Raw genomic sequence first — 21,341 nt, 5'->3', positions numbered from 1 at the left:
GTAACACATGGCATAATGCCAGCTTTGTGAGCTTGTTTGTAGAGTCAAATGCTGGAGATGGAGGGTCCAGTAAAATGACAGCCCTGGATGGCTTAGCTCCTGCAGCAGTAGGTCCAAGGGAACAGTCCAGAAAAAGGTCTGTGCAGGTGGGAAGAACCTGAGAAGTAGAGTGAAAGTGAAGATATACAGGAGAGAAAACAAAGAAAGAGGAAGCCAGAGAAGAGAGGAAAGAGTCCTCCTTTGTCTCTGGAGCTTCTGGTGCATGCTTTTAATTAAAAAGCAATTAGCATTAACCCAAAACGTTTGTCTGGGGTTTGCTATTGTAGTGTACAGAGGTAGGACACTGGCAGCTCTTCACTTGCCCTTGACACGTTGGCAAATGCGGCCTGGAAGCAGGCAGGATGAGAGCTCCTAAAATCAAGCAGTTCATGCAGAATCTCTCATGCCAGCTCTGGAGTATTTCCCATCTTTTATTTTCAGCCTAACACCTCCTTTCATCCCCCATGTCCAGTGGCATTTTCAGTCCATCCTTGTGAATTCTGCCTTGTTGTTGTTGTGCTGTTGTCGTCTTCTTGGCAGGGGTATGGTGTGTGGCTGACCACTGCCCACTGCCTCCCACAGCAAGCTCCTGTTGTTCTCATGGTGCTCTCCACTCAGCAGAGGGAACTGTGGATAATTCAGTTACAGGGACAGAGGATTTGGGTGTGAATTCAGTATTTTACTGTGCAGTGGGGCTCTGGGTGACTCATACAAAGGCTGTGCAGAAAGCAGGTAGGCTGTGGGAAGCTTTCTCCTGCAACGAGGTATGGAATGTAAACATCAGGCCCTGTGATGGGAAGTGTCCTTGGGTCTTACTGATTCCCAGAGGCCTAAGCTGAGAACTATGAGCAACCCACGCACAGCTGTCGGGATGGAATCTGCCGGCCCCTGGGGTGGACACAGCCCCAGGGGACTGACCCTGGCCAGCCCCCCTGGGTGGCAACCACAGGTTGTTTACCACAGGTAACCTATCTCTGCCTTACACATAACTTGGGGCCAATCTGTACTGTCCACTTCTGCCAGCCCCAGGCTGGTTGTGCACACCCCCTCTGGGGGCTATATAAGCCATTGTATTGCCTTAATAAATCGTACTGATGCACAGATGCCTGGAAGCTGCTGTCTCGAGTTGTCAGTACCCCGATCTCGCCTCTCGCCAGCCTCCGTACCCCGACAGTAGGCCACAGAAGAGATTAGGAAGAAAAATAGAAATCTCTGACGTTTCTTCTGCCCTGTTGGAGGAGGAAGAAAAACAGAGGGAAAAAGGTGGAAAAACTGGGGGGGAAGGGGCAGGACATGGACATGGTATGGTCAGAGTAGAAAGGATGATTTGCTGCTCTTGGGTGTGTGCAGCTGCTGCCTTTCAGAGGTAAACATGAGAAAGCTTCACTTGAGTAACAGCTGAGCTTGGCGCAGTGAGCCCAGGCCCTGTGAAGAGCAGAAGAGGCTGAGTGAGGCGCACCCAGCTCAGTGTTGCTGGGTTAGACCTGGTGAGCCCCCGTCAGAGTGACCTTACTAAGGCTTTCAGCCACACCTCTTTGTGTGCTGTCCTCTCAGCCCATGAGAACAACCGAGGAGCGCCTGAGGCAGTCTCTAAGTCCTCCTCTCCTTCCTTCAGAGCAAGCACCAGAAGCACCAAGCCTTCGAGGCCGAGCTGCACGCCAACGCAGACCGAATCCGCGGAGTCATCGACATGGGCAACTCCCTCATCGAGAGGGGAGCCTGTGCAGGCAGCGAGGACGCAGTCAAGGTGGGCAACGGGCCTGGCCCCGGGGCAGCTGACGGGGGAGGGGGCCCTAGAAGCAAGTCTTGCTTTAGAGAAACTTTCCCCTTACAGGTGTGCAGCAGGGATCAGGGTAGCCATTCTGCTGCCTTCTTGTGGGTGAAAAGCTTTGGAGTCCTGTGCTCAGGCTGTGGAAGGGGAGCTGATGGTAGCTGGGCAGCAGGAAGCAGTGAGCGGGCATCTGCACAGCTGCAGTCCACCACCAAGCTTGTACCAGGCTCTGGGTTTGCATCCACCAGAACTCCTGCCCCAAGTCAGCAGCATTCCTCTTGCTTCCCTTTCCAGGCACGGCTTGCTGCCCTGGCTGACCAGTGGCAGTTCCTGGTGCAGAAGTCGGCAGAGAAGAGTCAGAAACTGAAAGAAGCCAACAAGCAGCAGAACTTCAATACTGGGATCAAGGACTTTGATTTCTGGCTTTCGGAGGTAGCTGGCATGGGGATTGTTTGCCTGCAAGACTCGGGGGTTCTAGATTCCCTGTGCTGGTGCTGGATTTTGTGGAGCACCATCCAGCCACCTCTGCCCAAGTCTAGGTTTGCTTTGAACAAGTCTTTATTCTGACAATCTTGTCAAAACTTTTTCCTCTTGCATATAAAGAGTAAGGTGAGAAGGAGCATCTCTGCACAGCTTCCGCTGGGAGTCAAGCAGGTGCTGAGGATACGGTTTATCCTCGCTGTGAAAGCTGAGGAGAGACTGAACTGGCACAGATTCTAAAGACATTATTTCAATAGTTTTGTGCAAACAGCTCCTTCTCCACCCCCTTTTTCTTTCTCCACCCCCAGGTGGAGGCTTTGTTGGCATCTGAAGATTATGGGAAAGACCTGGCATCAGTTAACAACCTTCTGAAGAAACACCAATTGCTGGAGGCTGATATCTCAGCTCATGAGGTACTGCTTTCTCTGCTGGGTCTGGAGGATAAATCCCAGTAGCCACCACCCCAGTCCCTGCTGCAGCTATGCACTTGCAGAGGCAGCTGGGCACAAGCACAGAGAGGAGGTGCAGGCAGCTCACAGCCTTTGCCCCATTCCAGGACCGCCTGAAGGACCTGAACAGCCAGGCTGACAGCCTGATGACCAGCAGTGCCTTCGACACCTCCCAGGTGAAGGACAAGCGCGAGACCATCAACGGCCGCTTCCAGCGCATCCAGGGCATGGCCGCGGCACGCCGCGCCAAGCTCAACGAGTCCCACCGCCTGCACCAGTTCTTCAGGGACATGGACGATGAGGAGTCCTGGATCAAGTGTGTACCTGGCAGCTGCGGGCTTGTTGCCAGCCGCATCCTGCACTCTGCCTTTGTAACGTGCCTTCTCCACCAGCATGGGTCTGTGAGGAACCACCTCTGCCCTCCAGGCAGGGGGAACTCTTCCAGATGCCTTCAGCAGTAGCTTGGGAGTGGCTCCTTAGCTGCAGCTTTGTTTAGTCAAAGCCCAAGAAAGCAGCACAGAGACTCTCCTTCAGGGAGAAGGGACAGCCCCTCTGTCCCCATATTTGCTTACCCAACATCCTACCCCTGAAAGTGCTGTCAGGAGCTGACTGCTGTTTGCTGGTAACCCATGGATGCAATCCTTATAGCCAAGATTTTTGTGCTATGAAGAGTACTTGTTATCTGCAGTCTCCCGAGTCAGTTTGACTTAGAGGAGCAATGCTCAGGCTTTGCCTTTCTCCCTTGAATTCAGAGAGAAGAAGCTGCTGGTTAGCTCTGAGGACTATGGCAGAGACCTGACTGGGGTGCAGAACCTCAGAAAGAAGCACAAGCGCTTGGAAGCAGAGCTGGCTGCCCATGAACCTGCTATCCAGGTAAACCTCCTCTCTGCCGGGCACTTCCCTCTGCAGTCAGCATCCTGCTGCCTTGTGGAAAATGGGACATACAGAGTGCAGCTGGGTGCACAGGAGGAAAGCAGGAGGGGCTGCCGTGACTGTGTGCCGCTTTGCAGGGTGTTCTGGACACCGGCAAGAAGCTTTCAGATGACAACACGATTGGGAAGGAGGAGATACAGCAGAGGCTGGCTCAGTTTGTGGATCACTGGAAGGAGCTGAAACAGCTGGCAGCTGCTAGGTGTGTGAGGCATGGTTTTGTAGCTCCAGTGTTTGTTAGACCCACAATGAGCACCTCTGAGTTTCAGGGGTTTAGTGGTGTCACCGGTGGCAGGATGTCACTGCACATGTCCCTGGTAACAGGCTGTAGGAAAGCAGGGAGGAGGCCCCTGCTGAGCTGTGCTGCAGCTGACCTTTGCTTGCTCCAGTTGCAAACCAGAGAGTTGAAATTAGCTGACTTGGGTCTACTACCAGGATGCTGTTGGAAAAATATGATTCATCCTGGTCCCTCAGTGGCTGCAGGCTTTGTGGCCTGGGGCGTTTTAGAGCTGTTAGCCCTGCAGCCTGCTGAGAGGAGTGGGACAGTGTGCACAGGGTTCAGCTTCTGCATTCTGAGTCTTCTGCTGCTGTAATTTGTTTTTTTTTTATCGGTAGGGACTGACTTTGACCTTTCTTTTCCCATGCAGGGGGCAGCGTCTGGAGGAGTCTCTGGAGTACCAGCAGTTTGTAGCGAACGTTGAGGAAGAGGAAGCCTGGATCAATGAGAAGATGACGCTGGTGGCCAGTGAGGACTATGGGGACACCCTTGCTGCCATCCAGGTAGGAAGAAAGTTGTCAGATCCTTGTTGTTCTTGGGGTGATTTAACTGGTCAAAGCTTAAGGAACCTTTTCTTTAGCTGACTTTCAGCTGAGAGGTTGTTGCTGGGTAATTTTGAAAGCCCAGTTTGGAAATAAAGTCAAGTTTAGAAAGCATCCCAAGTCTGCTGCTTCCTGGGGAAATAACTTGCAGTTTGGTGCAGATCTGCATCCCCTGCCCTCTCTTGGGCAGTCCTAGTTGAATCCAGTGGCTGAAGTCTTAGGAAGTGACAGCAGGCCACAGGAATACAGCAGGCTGTGCCAAGCAGCTCAGCCTGGCAGTGTGTGTCAGAAGTTTGTGTTAGCTTTGGAAGAAGAAATTCTTGGAATTTGATTGGGATTTTAACACGTGGTGAGAAGTTGCTCTCAACGTGCCTGTGTCCTGTTTGCAGGGCTTGCTGAAGAAGCACGAAGCCTTCGAGACTGATTTCACTGTGCACAAGGACAGGGTGAACGATGTCTGTGCCAATGGGGAGGAGCTCATCAAAAAGGTGAGCCAGGACACTTCCGAGTGAAAGGAGGCCTGAGGCTCGATTTGGCATTCTCCAGAGAGTTCTCAGTCTTTTTGTGTCTGTTAGAAGCTTTCAAAGCTGTTTCTTGGACAGAGTCATCCAGCTGGAGGCCCTGTTCTATCACCAGCTTGCTGGGTGCTTTGAAAGCTCCTAAGCTGAGGGGAAGTGCTGTTGTGTTCTCCTTCTGCCATGCAGAACAACCACCATGAGGAGAACATCACTGCCAAGATGAAGGGGCTCAGAGGGAAGGTGTCAGATCTGGAGAAAGCAGCAGCTCAGAGGAAAGCCAAACTGGATGAGAACTCTGCCTTCCTCCAGTTCAACTGGAAAGCAGATGTGGTGGAGTCATGGATAGGTACGTCCTGGAGCATGGAACACTCACAAGGACACCAAAATGCTCTTTCAGGTCAAAACACCTCGGATGGCTTCTCATTGGCTGTTGTGATGAGCAGGCCTAAACCCAAAGCAATCATCAGTGCTGTTCCTGATCAATGCTTTGGGAGTAACCTGTCTGAGAACAGGGGGAATGGCTGAAGTACAGACATGGCAATTTCCTGGATCTGTTCTGTTGCCAGGTGAGAAGGAAAACAGCCTGAAGACAGATGACTACGGGCGTGACCTCTCCTCTGTGCAGACACTGCTTACCAAGCAGGTCAGTGCCAGTGTAATGGTGGAGAAGTGAAGTCTCCTGCGGGTGGATTCTTCTCCAATGCACAAGAATTTGGTAGATGTGCTTGAAATGCACACAGGAGGCTGGAGTAGTTACAGCAAAATACAATCCAAAACTTTGGTTTTCTGTGAATGCTTCAGGAAACTTTCGATGCTGGGCTTCAGGCCTTCCAGCAGGAAGGAATTGCAAACATCACTGCTCTGAAGGACCAGCTGCTGGCGGCCAAGCACATCCAGTCCAAGGCCATTGAGGCTCGGCACGCGTCCCTGATGAAGCGCTGGAATCAGCTGCTGGCCAACTCTGCTGCCAGGAAAAAGAAACTCTTGGAGGCTCAGGAGCACTTCAGAAAGGTGAGTGGCCAAACTACAGGGCTAGAAACCTAGTTGTTCTCTTTGGGAAAAAAAACAAACCACACAACACTTGCAGCTCGTGCAGCTTTTGCACTGGAAGCTGCTGCTGTGCAGGTCCTGGAGACCTATAAGGATTTTGGTGATGCTTGCAGGAAGAAAGTGCTAAAGGCAAAGATCGCAGAGGTGTTCATGCAGATCAGCTCTCACAGGCTGCTCACATGGCTGCAGAACTGACCTGGATTGCTTCCTCTTCTCCAGGTTGAGGATCTGTTCCTGACTTTTGCAAAGAAGGCATCAGCCTTTAACAGCTGGTTTGAGAATGCCGAGGAGGACCTGACAGACCCTGTGCGCTGCAACTCGCTGGAAGAGATCAAAGCGCTGCGGGAAGCTCATGACGCCTTCCGCTCTTCCCTGAGCTCTGCCCAGGCTGACTTCAACCAGCTGGCAGAACTGGACCGTCAGATCAAGAGCTTCAGGGTGGCCTCCAATCCCTACACCTGGTTCACTATGGAGGCTCTTGAAGAAACCTGGAGGAACCTGCAGAAAATTATCAAGGCAAGTCATAGAGGCCCTTTCTGTGGTTTACAACCTCCCAAGCCCTCCCTAGAAGTTGTCCTCCAAGCTAACCAGTGCCAGAGTTTGTCACTCTGCTCCTGTGCTATTCTGCTTTCATGGTGATCCATTTGTGGGCTCTCCAAAGCTGGAACGCCTGCACCTGGGCTCCTGACTGGCAGCAGCTTGAACAGTTCTGGGCAGGCAGGGAACTGCTGGGGCGGTTCAGTTCTCAGGGCTGATGTCCTGTGTTGTCACCTTGGCTGTCTAGATAGCAGGACACAGAGTGCTCAGGCTGGTCATGAGCTTTAGATCCATGCTGGGGCTCACAGCTGGTGCTGGTTTTTGCAGGGCAGTCACAGCCCTTCTCTGAAGTGTGCTTTGTGCCCTTCCCAGGAGCGGGAGCTGGAGCTGCAGAAGGAGCAGCGAAGGCAGGAGGAAAATGACAAACTGCGGCAGGAGTTTGCCCAGCACGCCAACGCCTTCCACCAGTGGATCCAGGAGACCAGGTAGGGTTTGTCTTCCCAGGAGCTGCCCTCAGAGAATTCCTCAGCTGATATTTGTGTCCATTCTCCATCTCTTTGCTTTAAGTTGTATATGTCTCCTGTTGAAAACAGCTCTTTGGGGCTTGCTGGTTTCCTGCAGCTGGGCTTAGAGGGAGGCCCTGTTAACCACAGGGAAACCCTGGAGCACCAGACTTCAAAAACGTTCCTGCTTCTGGATTGATTTGTCCTGCAGTAATTCCACTTATCCAGGACATCACTCTTCAGTGATTCCTCAACTGGTCCGCGGCACAACTGAGGGGTGGGGAGCAGACTCTCAAGTGCTGGTGGCTTTCTGTTAACTCCCTCTGGACTGAGCAGTAGGTTGGAAATCTCCCTGGAGCTTCTGCAGAGAGGGAAGCTGCAAAACCAGCTTAAGACCAGTTTGTGATGACTTCCCCGGGTGCTGATGATGCCCTTGCCCAGGGAGAGGGGTCACAAATTTAGCAGCTGCGTTGGAAATAAATAATGTGAGGGTGGGGAGTCGCAGGGCACTGGAGAGCACATCCCTGGCTGTGCTCACGCAGGGCTGGAGCCAGCTCTGCCCCTGGCTTTGGAGTCAGGAGGCGAGTTCCATGCTCAGGGTTCTGTGATCCTCTCTTTCTGTTCACAAGTACTTCTCTGTGTGTCTTTATGAAGCAATGAAATATGGTTTTAACTTTTTGATGTTTGCTTCCCATCCAAATTTCTGTCCCTCTCTTACTGTCTTGTCTCTGTCCTGCTGCCTGATGTTTGGATCTTCACATTCCCCAGGACTTACCTGCTAGATGGGTTCGTATTGAATTTTATCTCTTCAAAGTGTGCTGTGCTCTGCTGTCCTCACTGCTTGAGCCCCCTTGTCCTTGGAAAGAGCAGTCTGTGGCTGAGGTGCACAGGAATCGGGTTTGGAGTAGGTCAAGTAGAAACCAGTGGAAATACAACAATTCTCTAGCCACAGGCAGAAGGAATTAATAATGGGTAGCCACTGGCATACTGTGGTTGTCTTTGTGTCTGAAGATTGTTCATCTGGTGAGCTGTGTGAGAACGTGGGACAGGCTGCCTCTGGAAAACAGGTGCCAGTCTTGGTTTTCCAGCAGAGGCTTGGTACTGAAATCAGCTTTTTCACTCTAGTTGTTCCCCAAACAATTAAAGCTCCACAGAATTGACTTGTTTCTGTAAGGAGAAGGGAAGATTGCTGTGGGGAGGCTTTACTGAAACTATTTCTCTTTAAGCTCTGTATTACACAAACAAGAGCTGCCTGGGTTTGAACCTGCTGCACAGCCACACCTCAAAGATTGTGTCCTTGGCAGGACAAAACAAAACCTTCCGGCCTGAGCCCGAATCTGGCCTGGCTTTGCCAGCGCTCCATGGGCAGTTGTCAGTCCTTGGGGACAGTTCCCAGTGAGGATGCACCTGGCTTTTGCCAAGAAGTGGAAACAAACAATCAGGTCTTTAACTGTCTACAGCCTGCCAAGCCCTCAGTGGCCATTTACATCTCTTCAGTCAAAGACTGCAGCACGAGGGAGGCTTCCTCATGAGCCCTGCTGGGAAGTGCTGTGGAGTGAGGAGGGCCTGGGGCTGGGGAGCAGGCAGGGCCTAGATCCCTGAGGGGGCTTCTGGAGGTAAAAGGGTGAGCTCTGGGGAGGGTCCTCACAGGTAGCTGCTGCTGCTGCTCAGTCTGCAGTGGGCTGTGTGTGCTGCTCCTTCTGGCAGATGGTGACCTGCCCGGGTTTTGCTGTGTAGTTTAATGGCACTGGGCAGGCTTTCCTGGAGTCCTGTTGTGGGGCGGCACTGTGGCTCAGCACTGGTGCCTATGGTGGACAGGCCGATCTCAGGGGTCACCATCCAGGCTCTTTGCTGGGCAGCTCAGCAGCCCTCTGGTGATCTGCTCCTTGAGAGTTTGTCCCTCATTGTGCTGGGAGGCGCTGGCTCTCCACTGTCCTTGGCAGGAGGGCAGGCAGAGGCTCAGGAGCTGAGCTGCCTGTGTGCCCTGTGCTCTGCAGGGCACCATGGCTGCCCCTGCGCCCTGCCCTTAACCTGCAGATGAGTTAAGTGCCAGGTTCAGCTCTTGAGACTCCCTTTTCGCAACTGACACACATAGCAGCAGAGGGTTTGTGCTTGTGCAGCCAGCACAGGGCCTTTTCCCCCCATTAAATACCTGCTTGTGCTTGCTCTCAGGTGCTGCTGGCTGGAGCCTGGCTCTGCAGCAGCGGCTGCGTGTGTTCTCTCCCCTGTGCACTCTGCCTTCCTCTGGAATTCACCTGGTTTCTTTCCTTTGACTAGCATAGCCTACCGCCGCGTCATTCGCGTCTATCAGTATGAAGTTGGGGATGATCTATCTGGAAGGTTTTTTTCTCTTATTTTCTTACCTCACCTGGTTTTCCAATGCACCTTTAACTCAAGGCTCGCTTCCTTCTGACTAACCCTCACAGCTTAGGGCAGCTCAGAGGTTTGTGTCCCTGATGGCTCTTTCCACAGCTGGTTCCCAGCTGCCTGCTCAGGGTGCTGGACGTGCACTTCCCTGCCCCAGACGCGCACCAGACCTGAGCTGTAGCCCTCTGGCAAAGCACCCAGAGGTTTGGTGTTTTCTTTGGTGCAGAGTGATTTGGCTCTTGGAAGCCCCTCTTGAGAAGCTCAAAGGCCTGCAGGGATAGACTGCAGCAGGGCTGAAGACCTCTAGTGACTCAAACATCAGGGACTTGACTTTGTAGGGACATGAGCAGCACAGATTGGAGAGGACAGCCCAGCTGTGCAGCACTCACCCTTGCTGTCCGTGCACAGCTGTTGAGGAGCTGTCACCGTGGCTTGGAAGGACAGACTCTGCTGTTTCAAGCTTGCTTAGAGTCTGGAGGGGAATGCAGCATCCAGAGACTTTCCATAGATAGTGCACATGAAGTAGAACTTGGAGACCATCACCACAGAAATGATCTTTATCAGAAGATCCCAGAAGCTCAGTGGCAACCAGAATGGGAAAAGGGGCATGCCTTGGTTTCTCTGGGCACAGGATGGAGAGGTGGGGTGGGAAAGGCAGCCATGTACCAGCCACTGTTCTCCAGGAGAGGCCTGCGGTTCCCTGCAGAGACTGTGCCAGGTTAAGATCACTTTTAAAGCCCCTACCTGATCCCCATGTAACACCTCTGTGGTGCTCCTGTACCTTGCTGACTCGAGTGCCTCTCCAGAGTCACCCCTGGTGTGTGTGTGCTGGGCACAGCGGGCTCTGCACCAGCTCCTAACGTGGCTGGGTGTTGTGGAGTGGGTGCTTCGGGGCTGGCATGGTGTGTGGCTGCTGCTGGTCATGTTGCCTTTCAGTGGGGCTAGAAATTAACTGCAGACAACCAAGAACAAACCAGATGTGGACGTGTCAGCCTGAAACAGGGTGAGACAGAACCAACCCACACAAACACAGTGCTGAAAGGCCCAAGGGAGAACAGTCCAGCTGTGAGGACTTTGATTGCAAGGAAGGAGTTAATTTCAAGCCCCAGCTGCCACCTTCCTGGGCTTAGGGCATTTTCTCACTGTGGCTCTGTGTTTAGGTCGTGTATGGTGGAGGAATCAGGAACTCTGGAGTCGCAGCTAGAAGCTACTAAAGTAAGCAACGTTTGCCTCCTGTGGAGGTACCTTTCCCAGCTGCTGACCTGGGAACACAGGGTGGGAGTGGAGATGACAGAATCCTCGTGGATTTTACATGTTTTGAGCACCAAGACCCTTTGGATTATGTTTATGGATCCAGTGTCTGTCACAAGCCGTCCCATAGCACTGCTGTCCTTGTCGTGTGGGTGGGGCCGGGATATTCTCAGCTGTTCCCTAACCGGGGGGGTTGTCTCAAGAAGTGGTTTGCAAGCCCTGTCGGCTTGCAGTGGTGCACAACGAGGAACATGGTTTGGATGCTATCTAACAACCCCCCACCATGTGTGTATAATCCCAGCAGAAGAGTCAAACCCTTCCTGCCCTGCCAGCCTCTGTTCCGCTGTCTTTAGTCTCCTCTCCTTCACTGCCTCCCCACAGCGCAAGCACCAGGAGATCCGAGCAATGCGGAGCCAGCTGAAGAAGATTGAGGACCTTGGAGCTGCCATGGAAGAGGCACTCATCCTGGACAACAAATACACTGAGCACAGCACCGTGGGCCTGGCACAGCAGTGGGACCAGCTGGACCAGCTGGGGATGAGGATGCAGCACAACCTGGAGCAGCAGATCCAGGCTCGGTAGTGCCCTGCGCAGTGTGATTGTGGGTGGGGGAAGGCAGTAACCCACAGCTGCCTATGTCTGAAGAGAGCCCCTGTGAGGGCTGTGCTAGTGCCCATCTTCTGTGCTCTGATGGGTGCAGTGAGCTAAACCACAGCCACACCCTGTCTCCTCAGAGGAGTGAAGGGGAAGGTTTGGAAGTAGTTGCTGTTGGCCATTAGCAATGATGAGATCTCAGGGACCCGGCGTTACTCTGTTGGGCTGCGATGTGATGCTGCAGGCTTTGTTCACTTGGCCTAACCTCCTGATGCAGACCTGGCTTGGGGCAGGTGGACTCCAGCAGAGATCTGAGGTTAGGAACTGCTCACAAGCTTTGCTTCTTCCATTCCAGAAACACAACTGGAGTCACTGAGGAGGCCCTGAAGGAGTTCAGCATGATGTTCAAGTGAGTGGCAGAGGCTGCCAGAGGAGTGCTTGTGAGGGATTGCTGGCATGGCAATGGCTCCTGTCTGGGATTCTCTGACTGACCCATGTGGCTCCTTTGCTTCCTGCCTGGTGTCGGCCAAGCTGCTCTGCCAGGGACCACTGCTGCTGGCTGGGAGCAGCCTCAGCCGTGCCAGAGCCTCTCCTGGTTCGCTCACTCTGGGCACAGGAGGCTAGGAGCTGGGAGTGCCAGTGAATGCCAGCTGGGAGCACAGCCCTTGTTGGGATCATTTTAAGCAAAGTAAAGAACTTGTTCTTACTACTTGTGTGCGAGAGCGAGTGAGCACAAGCTCTGCCCTGAACTGGGCTACTCTGCCCAGGACAGGAGCTGCCTGTCATCTTTCTCATTTATAGCTCACTTGGTAGCTTTCAGTGCTCAACAGCTGCAGGTAACTGTGGGGCTTTGGTTGTTTCTCCAGGCACTTTGACAAGGACAAATCTGGGCGACTCAATCACCAGGAGTTCAAGTCTTGCTTGCGCTCCCTCGGCTACGACCTGCCCATGGTTGAAGAAGGGGAGCCAGACCCTGAGTTTGAGTCCATTCTTGACACTGTAGATCCCAACAGGTACCGGAGCTGTACTTTCTCTTTTTCTGTCACCAAATTCTGTATGGGAGGTGGCTGGAAGGACTCACATGCTGAGAGCTCTCCTTGCTGCTGTGGTGGAGAGCTGTGCTTGTTTTCACTCCACTTCCTTCCCAAGAGTAGGGGGGTGAGAAGGAATTAATTTCAGAAAGTGACCTGGTATGGACAGGCTCCTGCACAAGGACCTTCAGTCCTCCCAGAGAAGTTGCAGCTCCTCTGCGGGTCTGCAGCTCTGTTCACACAGGTTCTCCCCCAGGGATGGACACGTCTCGCTGCAGGAGTACATGGCCTTCATGATCAGCAGGGAAACAGAGAACGTCAAGTCCAGCGAGGAGATCGAGAGCGCCTTCCGCGCCCTCAGCTCCGAGGGGAAGCCCTATGTGACCAAGGAGGAGCTCTACCAGGTGAGAGCACTTGGGGAGGAGCAGCAGGAGGCTTCTTATGGCCTACAGACCAGCAATAACTGCATGGAGGTCACAGCACGGTACTGGAGTCACTTCTGAGCCAGCCTAGGGTGTCCCCCTGCAGCAAAGGCAGAAGTGATGCTGACAGCCCTGCCCAGCTGCATTCTCAGCTGTACAGAGGAAAAGGAAAAGCTGCAGCTGCCAAAGAGCTGCTGAAAGGCCTGGGTGGGGAGGGTGCTTGCTCTGCCTCTCCTCAGAGCCCCACCTCTGTGTTAATCACCTGGGTGAGCAGAGGGAGATGTCTCTGCAGGCAACGATGCAGGGGTTCAGGAACTCAGCACAGAGTTCCTCCTGTCTGAACCCCTGTGGCTGGCAGAGGAGCCGAGGCTGCATGTCCTCCACCAGCTACCTGCTGTCCTCTCTGGTGAGAAGACTCAGGTGATGCCTACCAGCTTCTGACCACCCAGTGTCAGCAGCCAGAGCATTTCCATGCCAGGCACAGCTCAGCTGCTCCAGCCTTTCCCTGATCTCTGGGGAGGGGATGGCTGCTTGTGGGTGCCCCTCTGCAGCTGCCCCTCTCTGTTTTTCAGAACCTGACCAGGGAACAAGCCGACTACTGCATTTCCCACATGAAGCCGTACATGGACGGCAAGGGCCGAGAGCTGCCCTCTGCCTACGACTACATCGAGTTCACACGCTCGCTCTTTGTGAACTGACCTGAAACACCACTGCCAGGAGGTGCAAGGAACATGCTCACCTCTGGCTGTAGCTCTGCATGTGTCTGTGTGCTCTACAATAATCGATGTTACTTTATGATGTAACCTTAAACTGCTTGGCTTAAAACTTAGGGAAAACGAGTATCTTGCAGTGTGCTTCAATAAAGTTCCTGGTTGAACCACAGACTTCCTGTGTTTAATGCTTAAAGGCAGAGTGCACTGAGCTGGGTGAGACTCGAGCTGCTCCTGGCCAGCACTCAGAAGTGAGCGAGCAGCTCCTGGAGGCTTGCTCTCAGTCCCTGACCTCACTCGCCAGCTGCTCCAGGTGCTTCAGTTCCCTGGGCCCCTGCTCAGAGAAGTCAGAGCTCAGCTGCCAGACTTTGACTGTGCCAGTGGCATCCCCTGCTGCCAGGAGCTGTGTCTGCCTGCTGTTGAACTCCAAGCAGTGCACGGGGCCTTGCCCCGCAGCCTGCTTCATGGAGACAGCAGGCTTCTGGGAGCTCTTCTCCAGGTCAAACAGGTGCACAACTCCTGCAGAACAAAAACACTTAGTATGTAGCTGTTCTTTGTCACCTGTTTCCCCTTCCCTCTAAGATGCCATCACTGCTGCCAGGCCTGAAACCAGCTTGGTAAATGCTGTGGAATCTCCATGCCTTAGCTCAAAAGTGTTTGGGCCGTTTCCTAGGGAAGTTCTTGTTTTAAACTGTTAGCTCTGGAAGCAGATGGCAAAACCAAGGGTGCTGGATGAGTTCTAGGCACAGGAACCTGGCCCTGTTACTGCTGTTGCCCAGCCACTCAGGGATGTAAAGGCAGCAGAGGAGGACAGTTGCTGGTTAGAAATGCCTCATGTCCCTACATGCAGTGCAGCAGTGTCATTCCCCTATACCAATTCATGCTCAGCCCAGCCCTGGTCTGAGCACAGGCCCCTGCTGCTGCTCACCTTCCCCAGCTGCAGCGGCAAAGAGCAGTGGTCGAACTGGGGACCAGCGCACACAGAAGAGGTACTGCTGGGACAGCTGGAGCGACAGGAGGGGCTGGGCCTGCAACAAGGAGTGCAGGTGGACTTGGCCATCAGTCCCACAGCTCAGGAAGAGGTTCCTGGGGGAGGGAGAAAAAAAAAATGTTGGTTTTGTTCTTACTGAACAAAGCTCACTACAGCAGCACAATGTTGGGCAATGCTGGTGCTCTGCAGAGGTCTGAAAGCTCCTAGAGCAGGGACTTCCAACCCCTGTCCTGACCTGAAGGGCTCCTCTTGGCTGAGGAGAGAGTTTTGTGCTGCCCTCAAGTTTAATGAGGATTCATGGCCACAGAGCCTTCCTGGTAGGCTAGGGATGCCTGAAAACTGCTGAGCTACAGCCAAGCATTGTCAGAGCTCTGCTTGTCTCACGCAAATGAAATGCAAACCTGAGGTGTCAGCAAGTTCCACAGGGCTTGGGGCCTCTGTCACAGCTGTCGGGGCAGCGCGGCAGGAGTGGGAGCTCGTTTAACCTTGGACAGCTGCTGAGGGGCAGCTCACTTCGGCGCTGGTCAGTAAATGGCTTTCTCGGCTCCTCCCCTTGTCTTTAAATCCCTTCTGCCATTCACGGCTGGGTAGAGCTGAGGAAGGTGCCAGTGGTCCATGCTGGCCTGCCTGCAGATGCTGTTTTGTGTCACTGGCATTGGCCCCACATACAGGGGGCAGTGTGGGCAGCATCAGCAGAGCCAATGGACTGACGATGGGCAGTCACTTGAGCGAGTCTCCAGAGCCAGGACACCCTGCTCTGGAGCTTGCGCACAGGCTCCCTAGGGCCATCTGCAAAGTGCACGTTCGGAGGTAGGCATTGTCTGCAACTTGCCTGTGGAAGGGGGAGCAGCTGACAGAGTAGACAGGCCCAGCGTGCGGGGCGAAGACGAGCTCCGCGGGGGCGCTGGGAGGAACGAGCTCCGCGGGGAGCCGGCGGGGAGTGCAGCCGCCCGGCCGCTGCAGCGCCGTTGTCACCGCGGCCGTGGAGCACTTCATAGGGGAGCCTCCTTCCACACCCACCACCAACACGCAGGGATCCAAGGGCGAGAAGGAGAGCGAGGTGACACCCACTGCTGCCTCGCCCCGAGCCAGCTGGCAAAGAGAGGCAAAGCCGCTGTGAGCTGGAGGCAGCGATTTTGGAGTGAGAAGGGAGACGGGGATCAGGGTCAGTGGGGATGCCCTGAGGGCTTTTCCTGCCCCATGGGTGGTGTCTGTCACACAGCTGCTGGCCTCACCTTCCTCACCTGGGTGCTGTGCTGGATGTGCTGCGCCCCCACGGCGAAGCCTCCGGCCAGGGCCAGGTGCCCATCCTGTTCGTGCCACACCAGCACCTTCCCGTCCGGTGCTGCACTCCACAGCCGCGGGTGGCTCCGGTGCCTGCTATCAGGCACCCAGCTAACCTGTCCCGAACAGCAGGGGCAGTCCCACAGCTACCAGCTCTCCACTTAGCAGCCTGCACCCCCACCCCACCCCCATCCTGCCAGGACAACAGAGCCAGGCAGCAGCCAGGGTTTTTGGATCCCAACCAGTCCCTACTGGAGCCGGATCACAGACATAGCTTCTAGGAAGGAACAGGGCTTGGGTGTCTGGGATTGAATCTTGGGGTGCAGGCGCTAGGGGTCAGATGCCATTACTCTTGAGGTGTGGTGTTTACAGCACACAGCATCGCCCTGACCTTCACAGGAGAAACTGCTCAGAGTGCCCTGAGTCTCAGGGCCACAGAAGGGAAGTCCTCAGGAGGCCAGAGCCTGCCGTGCTCAGAGCACATTGCTCAGCTCCCAGCTACGCATCAGGGACACTTTGCTGCTTGTTTTCACGTCTTGTTAGCTGCATCAGTAAACAGCAGGGCACAGACCTGCTCATCCCACACAGCAAGTGCTTGAGTTCAGCAAATGCCTGTTCTGGAGCCTCATTTGGGGAAAAAAACAGCTAACAAGGGAGACCAGAAGCACAGCCATGTCCCAGCCTGAGTGGATAGGAACTCAAGTGGCACACAGCTGCCCCAGCCCTGCCTGCTGTGGATGTTGTTACCTGATAGACAGGGTCAGTGTGGGTGTCAGCTGTCATCCCTGTCCTCCAGACCACAGGGTCTTCTATTCTGCTGGTATCCCACACCACCAGTTCCCCACTGAAAAGGCCTCCTGAAAGGACAAAAACACAGCAGGGCTCACAGCTCAGAACAAACACCCATGGTGGAAGGGTCCTTCCACCCAGAGGAAGCCATGGTGGAAGGGTCCTGCCAGTTGCCAAGGACTGCAGCTACACCTGGGCCTGCCCGCTCTGGTGTACAGTGCTCCTGCAATGCCCACCAACACCCAGAGCTGAGCTGCCAACTACCATCTCTCTGAGATAATGCACATGCAGATGGCACTGGACCAGCAGCAAGTGTGCAGCTGATGATGGTGATGAGCTGCCTTCCTCAGCCTGAGGAGCTGTACACACCATTAACTGCTGTTAGAAATCTCAGGCAGAGCTGAGAGAGACAAAACTTGATCCTAGTTAGCATAACTATGGGAAGATTTCCATCAGGCTCCAAGGTAAGAGCAACTTACCAGCTAGCAGTGATGGCTGGGAGGGGTGGAAAGCCAAGCACATGACAGAACTGGGAACGTCCACAACGAGGTCTGGGCGCTGGGGATTCAGCCCTCTCCTGTCCAGATTCCAGGTACAAACATAGGACTTGGCTGCGCTCCAATCCCCATCATCCAGGCTGGAGAAGAGAAAGCCACAGCTTGCCTTTTTTGTCCTGCAGAAAATCCCCAGCCCAGCAGAGCTCTGGTGTGCCCCATGGGCCAGCAAGCATGCTGCTTTGTGGCTTCAAGGAAAACTGAGGTGACAAAACTCCTCTGCAGGACAGTGCATGTGCAGGATGTCTCAGTGCTCTGCAGGACACACTGCAGCCACTGAACCTCAGACACACTTCACTGCTCCAAGGCCTGCCACGGGCAGCTGCAGGGAACCCACACTAATCTGAACTGGCTGTGGGCTGGGAGTGCAGAGGGAGCAAAAAACAGAGCAGTCTGCCCTGGTTTACTCTTCCCTATGCAGTTACAGACATGCTTTGTGCCGGGGCTTTTCATACAAGGCAGAAGGAAGAAGGGACTGAGGGCAGCAGAAGGGCACAAGAGAGGCTGCTGCAGGTGTCCATGGCAGGCATGAATGGGAGCCAGCTTCAACCTGGGTGCAGAGCCCACATTCACCACCATGATCTTTAGCAATGATGAACACACACTGCCAGGCCTCACCTATCTGCATTTGCAAGGGCACCTGCTCTTCACAATCTATCCAGAAACCACTCAGTACAAGTGAAGGTGTCCAGGTGTCCACTTCTGGGGCAGAGAGGAAGGCACAAGAAACAAAGCTATAATTTTAGGCTGCCCTAAGATCTTGTTTCTTTGAATATGAATCCTTCCACCTGCAGAAGGGGTGGGTGTCTGGTTATTACTGCAGATAAAGCAATCGAGTGTAGAACTGAAGTCAGGCTGAACCATCAGGTGACCCCAGCTGTGCTCTCCGTTCCCTCAGACACTCACTGGCCATAGGAGCAGGCAAGGACAGCTCCTGTCATGTTCCAGGAGACACTGGTGACCTGCAGCTTCTGCTGCTGAGCCTCTGGGAACGAGAGAGTGTGCAGACACAGCACCTGCGAGAGAACCATAGAACTCAATCACAGAATCAGCCAGGCTGGAAGAGACCTTCAGGCTCAGCCAGCCCAACCTAGCACCCAGCCCTGTCCAACCAACCAGACCATGGCACTAAGTGCCCCAGCCAGGCTTGGCTTCAACACCTCCAGGGACAGAGACTCCACCACCTCCGTGGGCAGCCCATTCCAATGCCAATTACTCTCTCTGCCAACAACTTCCTCCTAACATGCAGCCTAGACCTCCCCTGGCACATCTTGAGACTGTGTCCCCTTGTTCTGTTGCTGGTTGCCTGGGAGAAGAGGCCAACCCCACCTGGCTACAACTTTCCTTCAGGTAGCTGTAGACAGCAATGAGATTTGCCCTGAGCCTCCTCTTTTCCAGGCTAAACAACCCCAGCAGACCAGCTTCAGGGCAATCATCTCCTAACACACCCCTGCATCAGCCTCAGGGCTCCATCACTGTCTTCCCCTCTGCCCAAACAGCACAGAGACATCGGTGAAAGAGTTGTTGGATTCCTACTGGGAGCCAATCCCCCAGCACATGGCCCTGTTAAACTGTCACTCACAGTCAGCTGCCCCTTCATGCACCCCTCAGGGTTGTACAGCTCCAAAACTCCATGCAGTGAGGGCTTACAGCACTTCAGGGCAGCCTGGGACTCACAAATCTTCTCAAGAAGTGGCTTGAACACTATGGCACCATTGTACCCTGGTGACACAAGCTGCTCCCCGTTAGCCTCGAGATACAACCCAAGCAGGCAGAGCTGCCAGAGCCCTGCCTGAAGCTGCTCCTAGATACCTGCCAGGCTGTCATGCTCTGAAAGGGCTGCTCAAAGCTGCAGGTAAGTCTATATCTACCGCAGGCTTTCTCCTCACAGAGCTGCTGCAACAGTCACTAGCAAGAACTGAGAAAGGCAGAGAGCTAGAGGAAAGGACAATTCCTAACTTCCAACTGCTACACTCTGACAAGGACACTCACAGCAGAAAGAGACAGAACTGACCCGTAAGAGCCAGTGCAGCCAGCTCTGCCTAGGTAGGCACAAGGATCCGAATTCTGTCAACTTACTGTTTTGTTCTGCTCTCTCCAGTTCACTTCAAAGCCATCAAAGGCATGGCTTTTCCAGTTCTTATTTAGCTCTTTGATAACAGCATCCTCCACTCTCTGAAGGAATGAGAGAAGGCCAGTGTAATCCACCTGGACTTCTTGCTGGAAGCCTTGGGCAGCATCCTCCCTTTGATCGGTCTGCACAGCAGCATCTTGATTACTACGGGACTGCACTGCAGTTTCTGCTGTGGAGATTTTCCCAGTCTGGCAGCTTTTCTAGTGAAAGAAGACAGACAGTTTGCAATCCAAACAGACCTCAAAAAAGTGTTGTACAAAATACCTGAAGCACATTCCACTTCTGGGCTTTCACAGAGACATTCAAGCACATTTGCAGGGCTGCGGTTCCTGGGTAAAAGCAAGGTGCCTCCAGTGATGTATTTGTAAGAACCACACGGTCTGATCCGAGCCAGTGCTCAAATGCCAGTCGGGTTCGGGCTCCACAGCCCAGAACCCACACAAGGGAAAGTCAAAAGGCAGGGAGCCCCCAGAGGAACAGCCCCCACGGGCACTTCGGCAAGCGCTGCGCCATCTGTTCTCACGCTACCTGCTTGTTCCCTCGCCAGGCTGTATAACGGGCCTAAACCAGCACAAGGCTGCCAGCGGGCAGAGGCAGCAGGCTGGCACCGGCACCGCGGGCTCACACCTAGGCACTAGCCGGGAAGCAAACTTCCAGCGGGGAAGGGCTCCACTGCGAAGGCTTCCCGATGGGCACGGAAGTCACAGGCCGTGGCGCGGCTGCCCCTTCAGCGAGCCCAGAGGCGGAAGGCGCAGTGCGCCGCGGCTTTGACAGGCCGCCCGGCCCCTCGCGGCGGTACAGCGGCGCGGAGCGGGGCCGAGGCCCCGAGGTGGCCTGGAGCTTCTTACCGCCTCGCAGCGAGTGCTCCTGGCGCCCCTCCACAGCTTCTTACCGCCTCGCAGCGAGTGCTCCTGGCGCCCCTCCGCAGCGACGGCACATGGGCGCCCGGCGCCGTCCCGTCCGCGAACATGGCGCCCGCCCGCGCGTTGCCATGGAGACCGGCGGGGCGCTGCGGGGTGACGTCCGCGGGCGCCGGGGCCGCCGGGCGGGCGCCATGCTGGGAGAGGGCACGGAGCGGCCGCGCTGGGTGGCGCCGTGCGGGGCGGAGGACAGGCCTGCGCCTGTACTAATGCTGCTGCTCTTAGAGGGCCTCCTCCTTCCCTTCCGTCCCCCCACCGGGAGCCGCAGCGCAGGCGGGAGGACACCGGTGCTGCCAGGAGTCAAGATGGCGCCGGGGTGCCTTGGGCGGGGGCGCCGAAGCGGAGCGCGGGGTGGCCGCGGAGCGGGGGCGGCTCTCCGCGGCGGGGCCAGCCGCGCCGCGGGGCAGGCGGTGCCGAGGAGCAGGGGTTCGGCGCCCGGCGGTACGCGCTGCGCTCCTGCGGCTGCTGCTGGGCCCCCGTCGTGGAGAGCCGCCGACAGATGCCGCGGCGGTGCGCGGAGACGGGACGGGGGCCGCGCTGCGGAGCCCGGAGGAGGAACGGGCGGTGCGCGGGCAGCACGCGTTGTGAGCGGCTGCGGGGCGGCTGTCGCGGAGGACGCGCTCCTGCCGGGGCATGCGGCAGAGCCCCGTGCCCTCGTGCCCGTCTCGTTTCCGTGCGGGCATTGCGGCCGTCGGCGTGTGAGGAGCAGCCGCTGCTGGCACCACGTCCTTGCAGCGGTGTCGCTGAGGGCATGGCTGTGCTTAGTGCTTCTCTGAGTCCCCTGAAACAACTCTGAGATGAGCGCAGAGGCTAAATTTAACCGCGGCATAAGCAGGCCGGGCCTTCCTCACGCCGCCAGCGTTTCGCTGGGGCAAGCCCTGCCCTTCTGGCGCGGACATTGCCGGTTTGCCTTAACCGGGCTGCAGTGGCAGTGAGGTGAAATCGGAGTCTGCTGGGAGAGGCTGTTAGCAGCCCGAGGCCAGGAGGGCTCTGTGAAGCAGCTACTGTTAGTGCAGTGCTCGCCTGTGCTCTGCCTTCTCTGTTTCCGAAGACAAAGCGTTGGAAGTTTTCACCTTAACATAGTGAAGGAAATCGGCACGAGAAAACGAACAAGAGAGGCCTGAGGTAGAGCAGTGCGGGGAAAGCACCGGGGAGAAAGAGCTGTAAGGGTCAGAGAGGGCATGGTTTGTGTGAGCCC

The 21,341-nt window shown here is 55.1% G+C and overlaps 2 protein-coding genes across 9 annotated transcripts in view; one reads left to right on the top strand and one right to left on the bottom strand.

Moving 5' to 3' along the window:
• The window catches only part of SPTAN1 (spectrin alpha, non-erythrocytic 1), a 50,470-nt gene extending 36,827 nt beyond the window's left edge, over window positions 1-13,643 (top strand). For 5 of the 8 annotated variants that reach the window (XM_064170962.1, XM_064170961.1, XM_064170965.1 and 2 more), the window contains 20 exons: window positions 1,655-1,786; window positions 2,105-2,242; window positions 2,599-2,703; window positions 2,847-3,055; window positions 3,492-3,612; window positions 3,750-3,871; window positions 4,317-4,449; window positions 4,878-4,976; window positions 5,193-5,352; window positions 5,573-5,649; window positions 5,808-6,017; window positions 6,276-6,572; window positions 6,966-7,078; window positions 7,865-7,882; window positions 10,624-10,678; window positions 11,096-11,292; window positions 11,664-11,717; window positions 12,175-12,321; window positions 12,596-12,743; window positions 13,334-13,643. In XM_064170962.1, coding sequence (XP_064027032.1) covers window positions 1,655-1,786; window positions 2,105-2,242; window positions 2,599-2,703; window positions 2,847-3,055; window positions 3,492-3,612; window positions 3,750-3,871; window positions 4,317-4,449; window positions 4,878-4,976; window positions 5,193-5,352; window positions 5,573-5,649; window positions 5,808-6,017; window positions 6,276-6,572; window positions 6,966-7,078; window positions 7,865-7,882; window positions 10,624-10,678; window positions 11,096-11,292; window positions 11,664-11,717; window positions 12,175-12,321; window positions 12,596-12,743; window positions 13,334-13,459 — 2,661 coding nt within the window. In that variant the 3' untranslated portion in view covers window positions 13,460-13,643. The other 3 variants (XM_064170968.1, XM_064170963.1, XM_064170967.1) reach the window with 3 other exon arrangements.
• On the bottom strand, window positions 13,634-20,252 carry DYNC2I2 (dynein 2 intermediate chain 2). The gene is made up of 9 exons (XM_064170969.1): window positions 20,116-20,252; window positions 19,169-19,423; window positions 17,996-18,105; window positions 17,015-17,172; window positions 16,494-16,603; window positions 15,698-15,862; window positions 15,295-15,554; window positions 14,400-14,557; window positions 13,634-13,990 (listed from the first exon to the last, which is right to left on the bottom strand). Exons 1-9 carry the CDS (start codon window positions 20,191-20,193, stop codon window positions 13,752-13,754), a joined length of 1,533 nt encoding a protein of 510 aa, XP_064027039.1. The 5' UTR covers window positions 20,194-20,252; the 3' UTR covers window positions 13,634-13,751.
• Window positions 20,253-21,341: the final 1,089 nt, after the last annotated feature.

Source organism: Pogoniulus pusillus, chromosome 35 (assembly GCF_015220805.1).
Source record: "Pogoniulus pusillus isolate bPogPus1 chromosome 35, bPogPus1.pri, whole genome shotgun sequence".
Lineage (NCBI taxonomy): Eukaryota > Metazoa > Chordata > Aves > Piciformes > Lybiidae > Pogoniulus > Pogoniulus pusillus.
This window is presented reverse-complemented; position numbering and strand designations above follow the sequence as displayed.

Coding starts and splice junctions, on each gene's coding strand:
- DYNC2I2 (XM_064170969.1), bottom strand. CDS start 20,193: ATGTTCGCGGACGGGACGGCGCCGGGCGCCCATGTGCCGTCGCTGCGG. Junction 15,555..15,697: donor ACAGCACCCAGGTGAGGAAG/GTGAGGCCAGCA, acceptor TCTCTTTGCCAG/CTGGCTCGGGGCGAGGCAGC. Junction 14,558..15,294: donor AGCTGCTCCCCCTTCCACAG/GCAAGTTGCAGA, acceptor TCCCTCCCCCAG/GAACCTCTTCCTGAGCTGTG.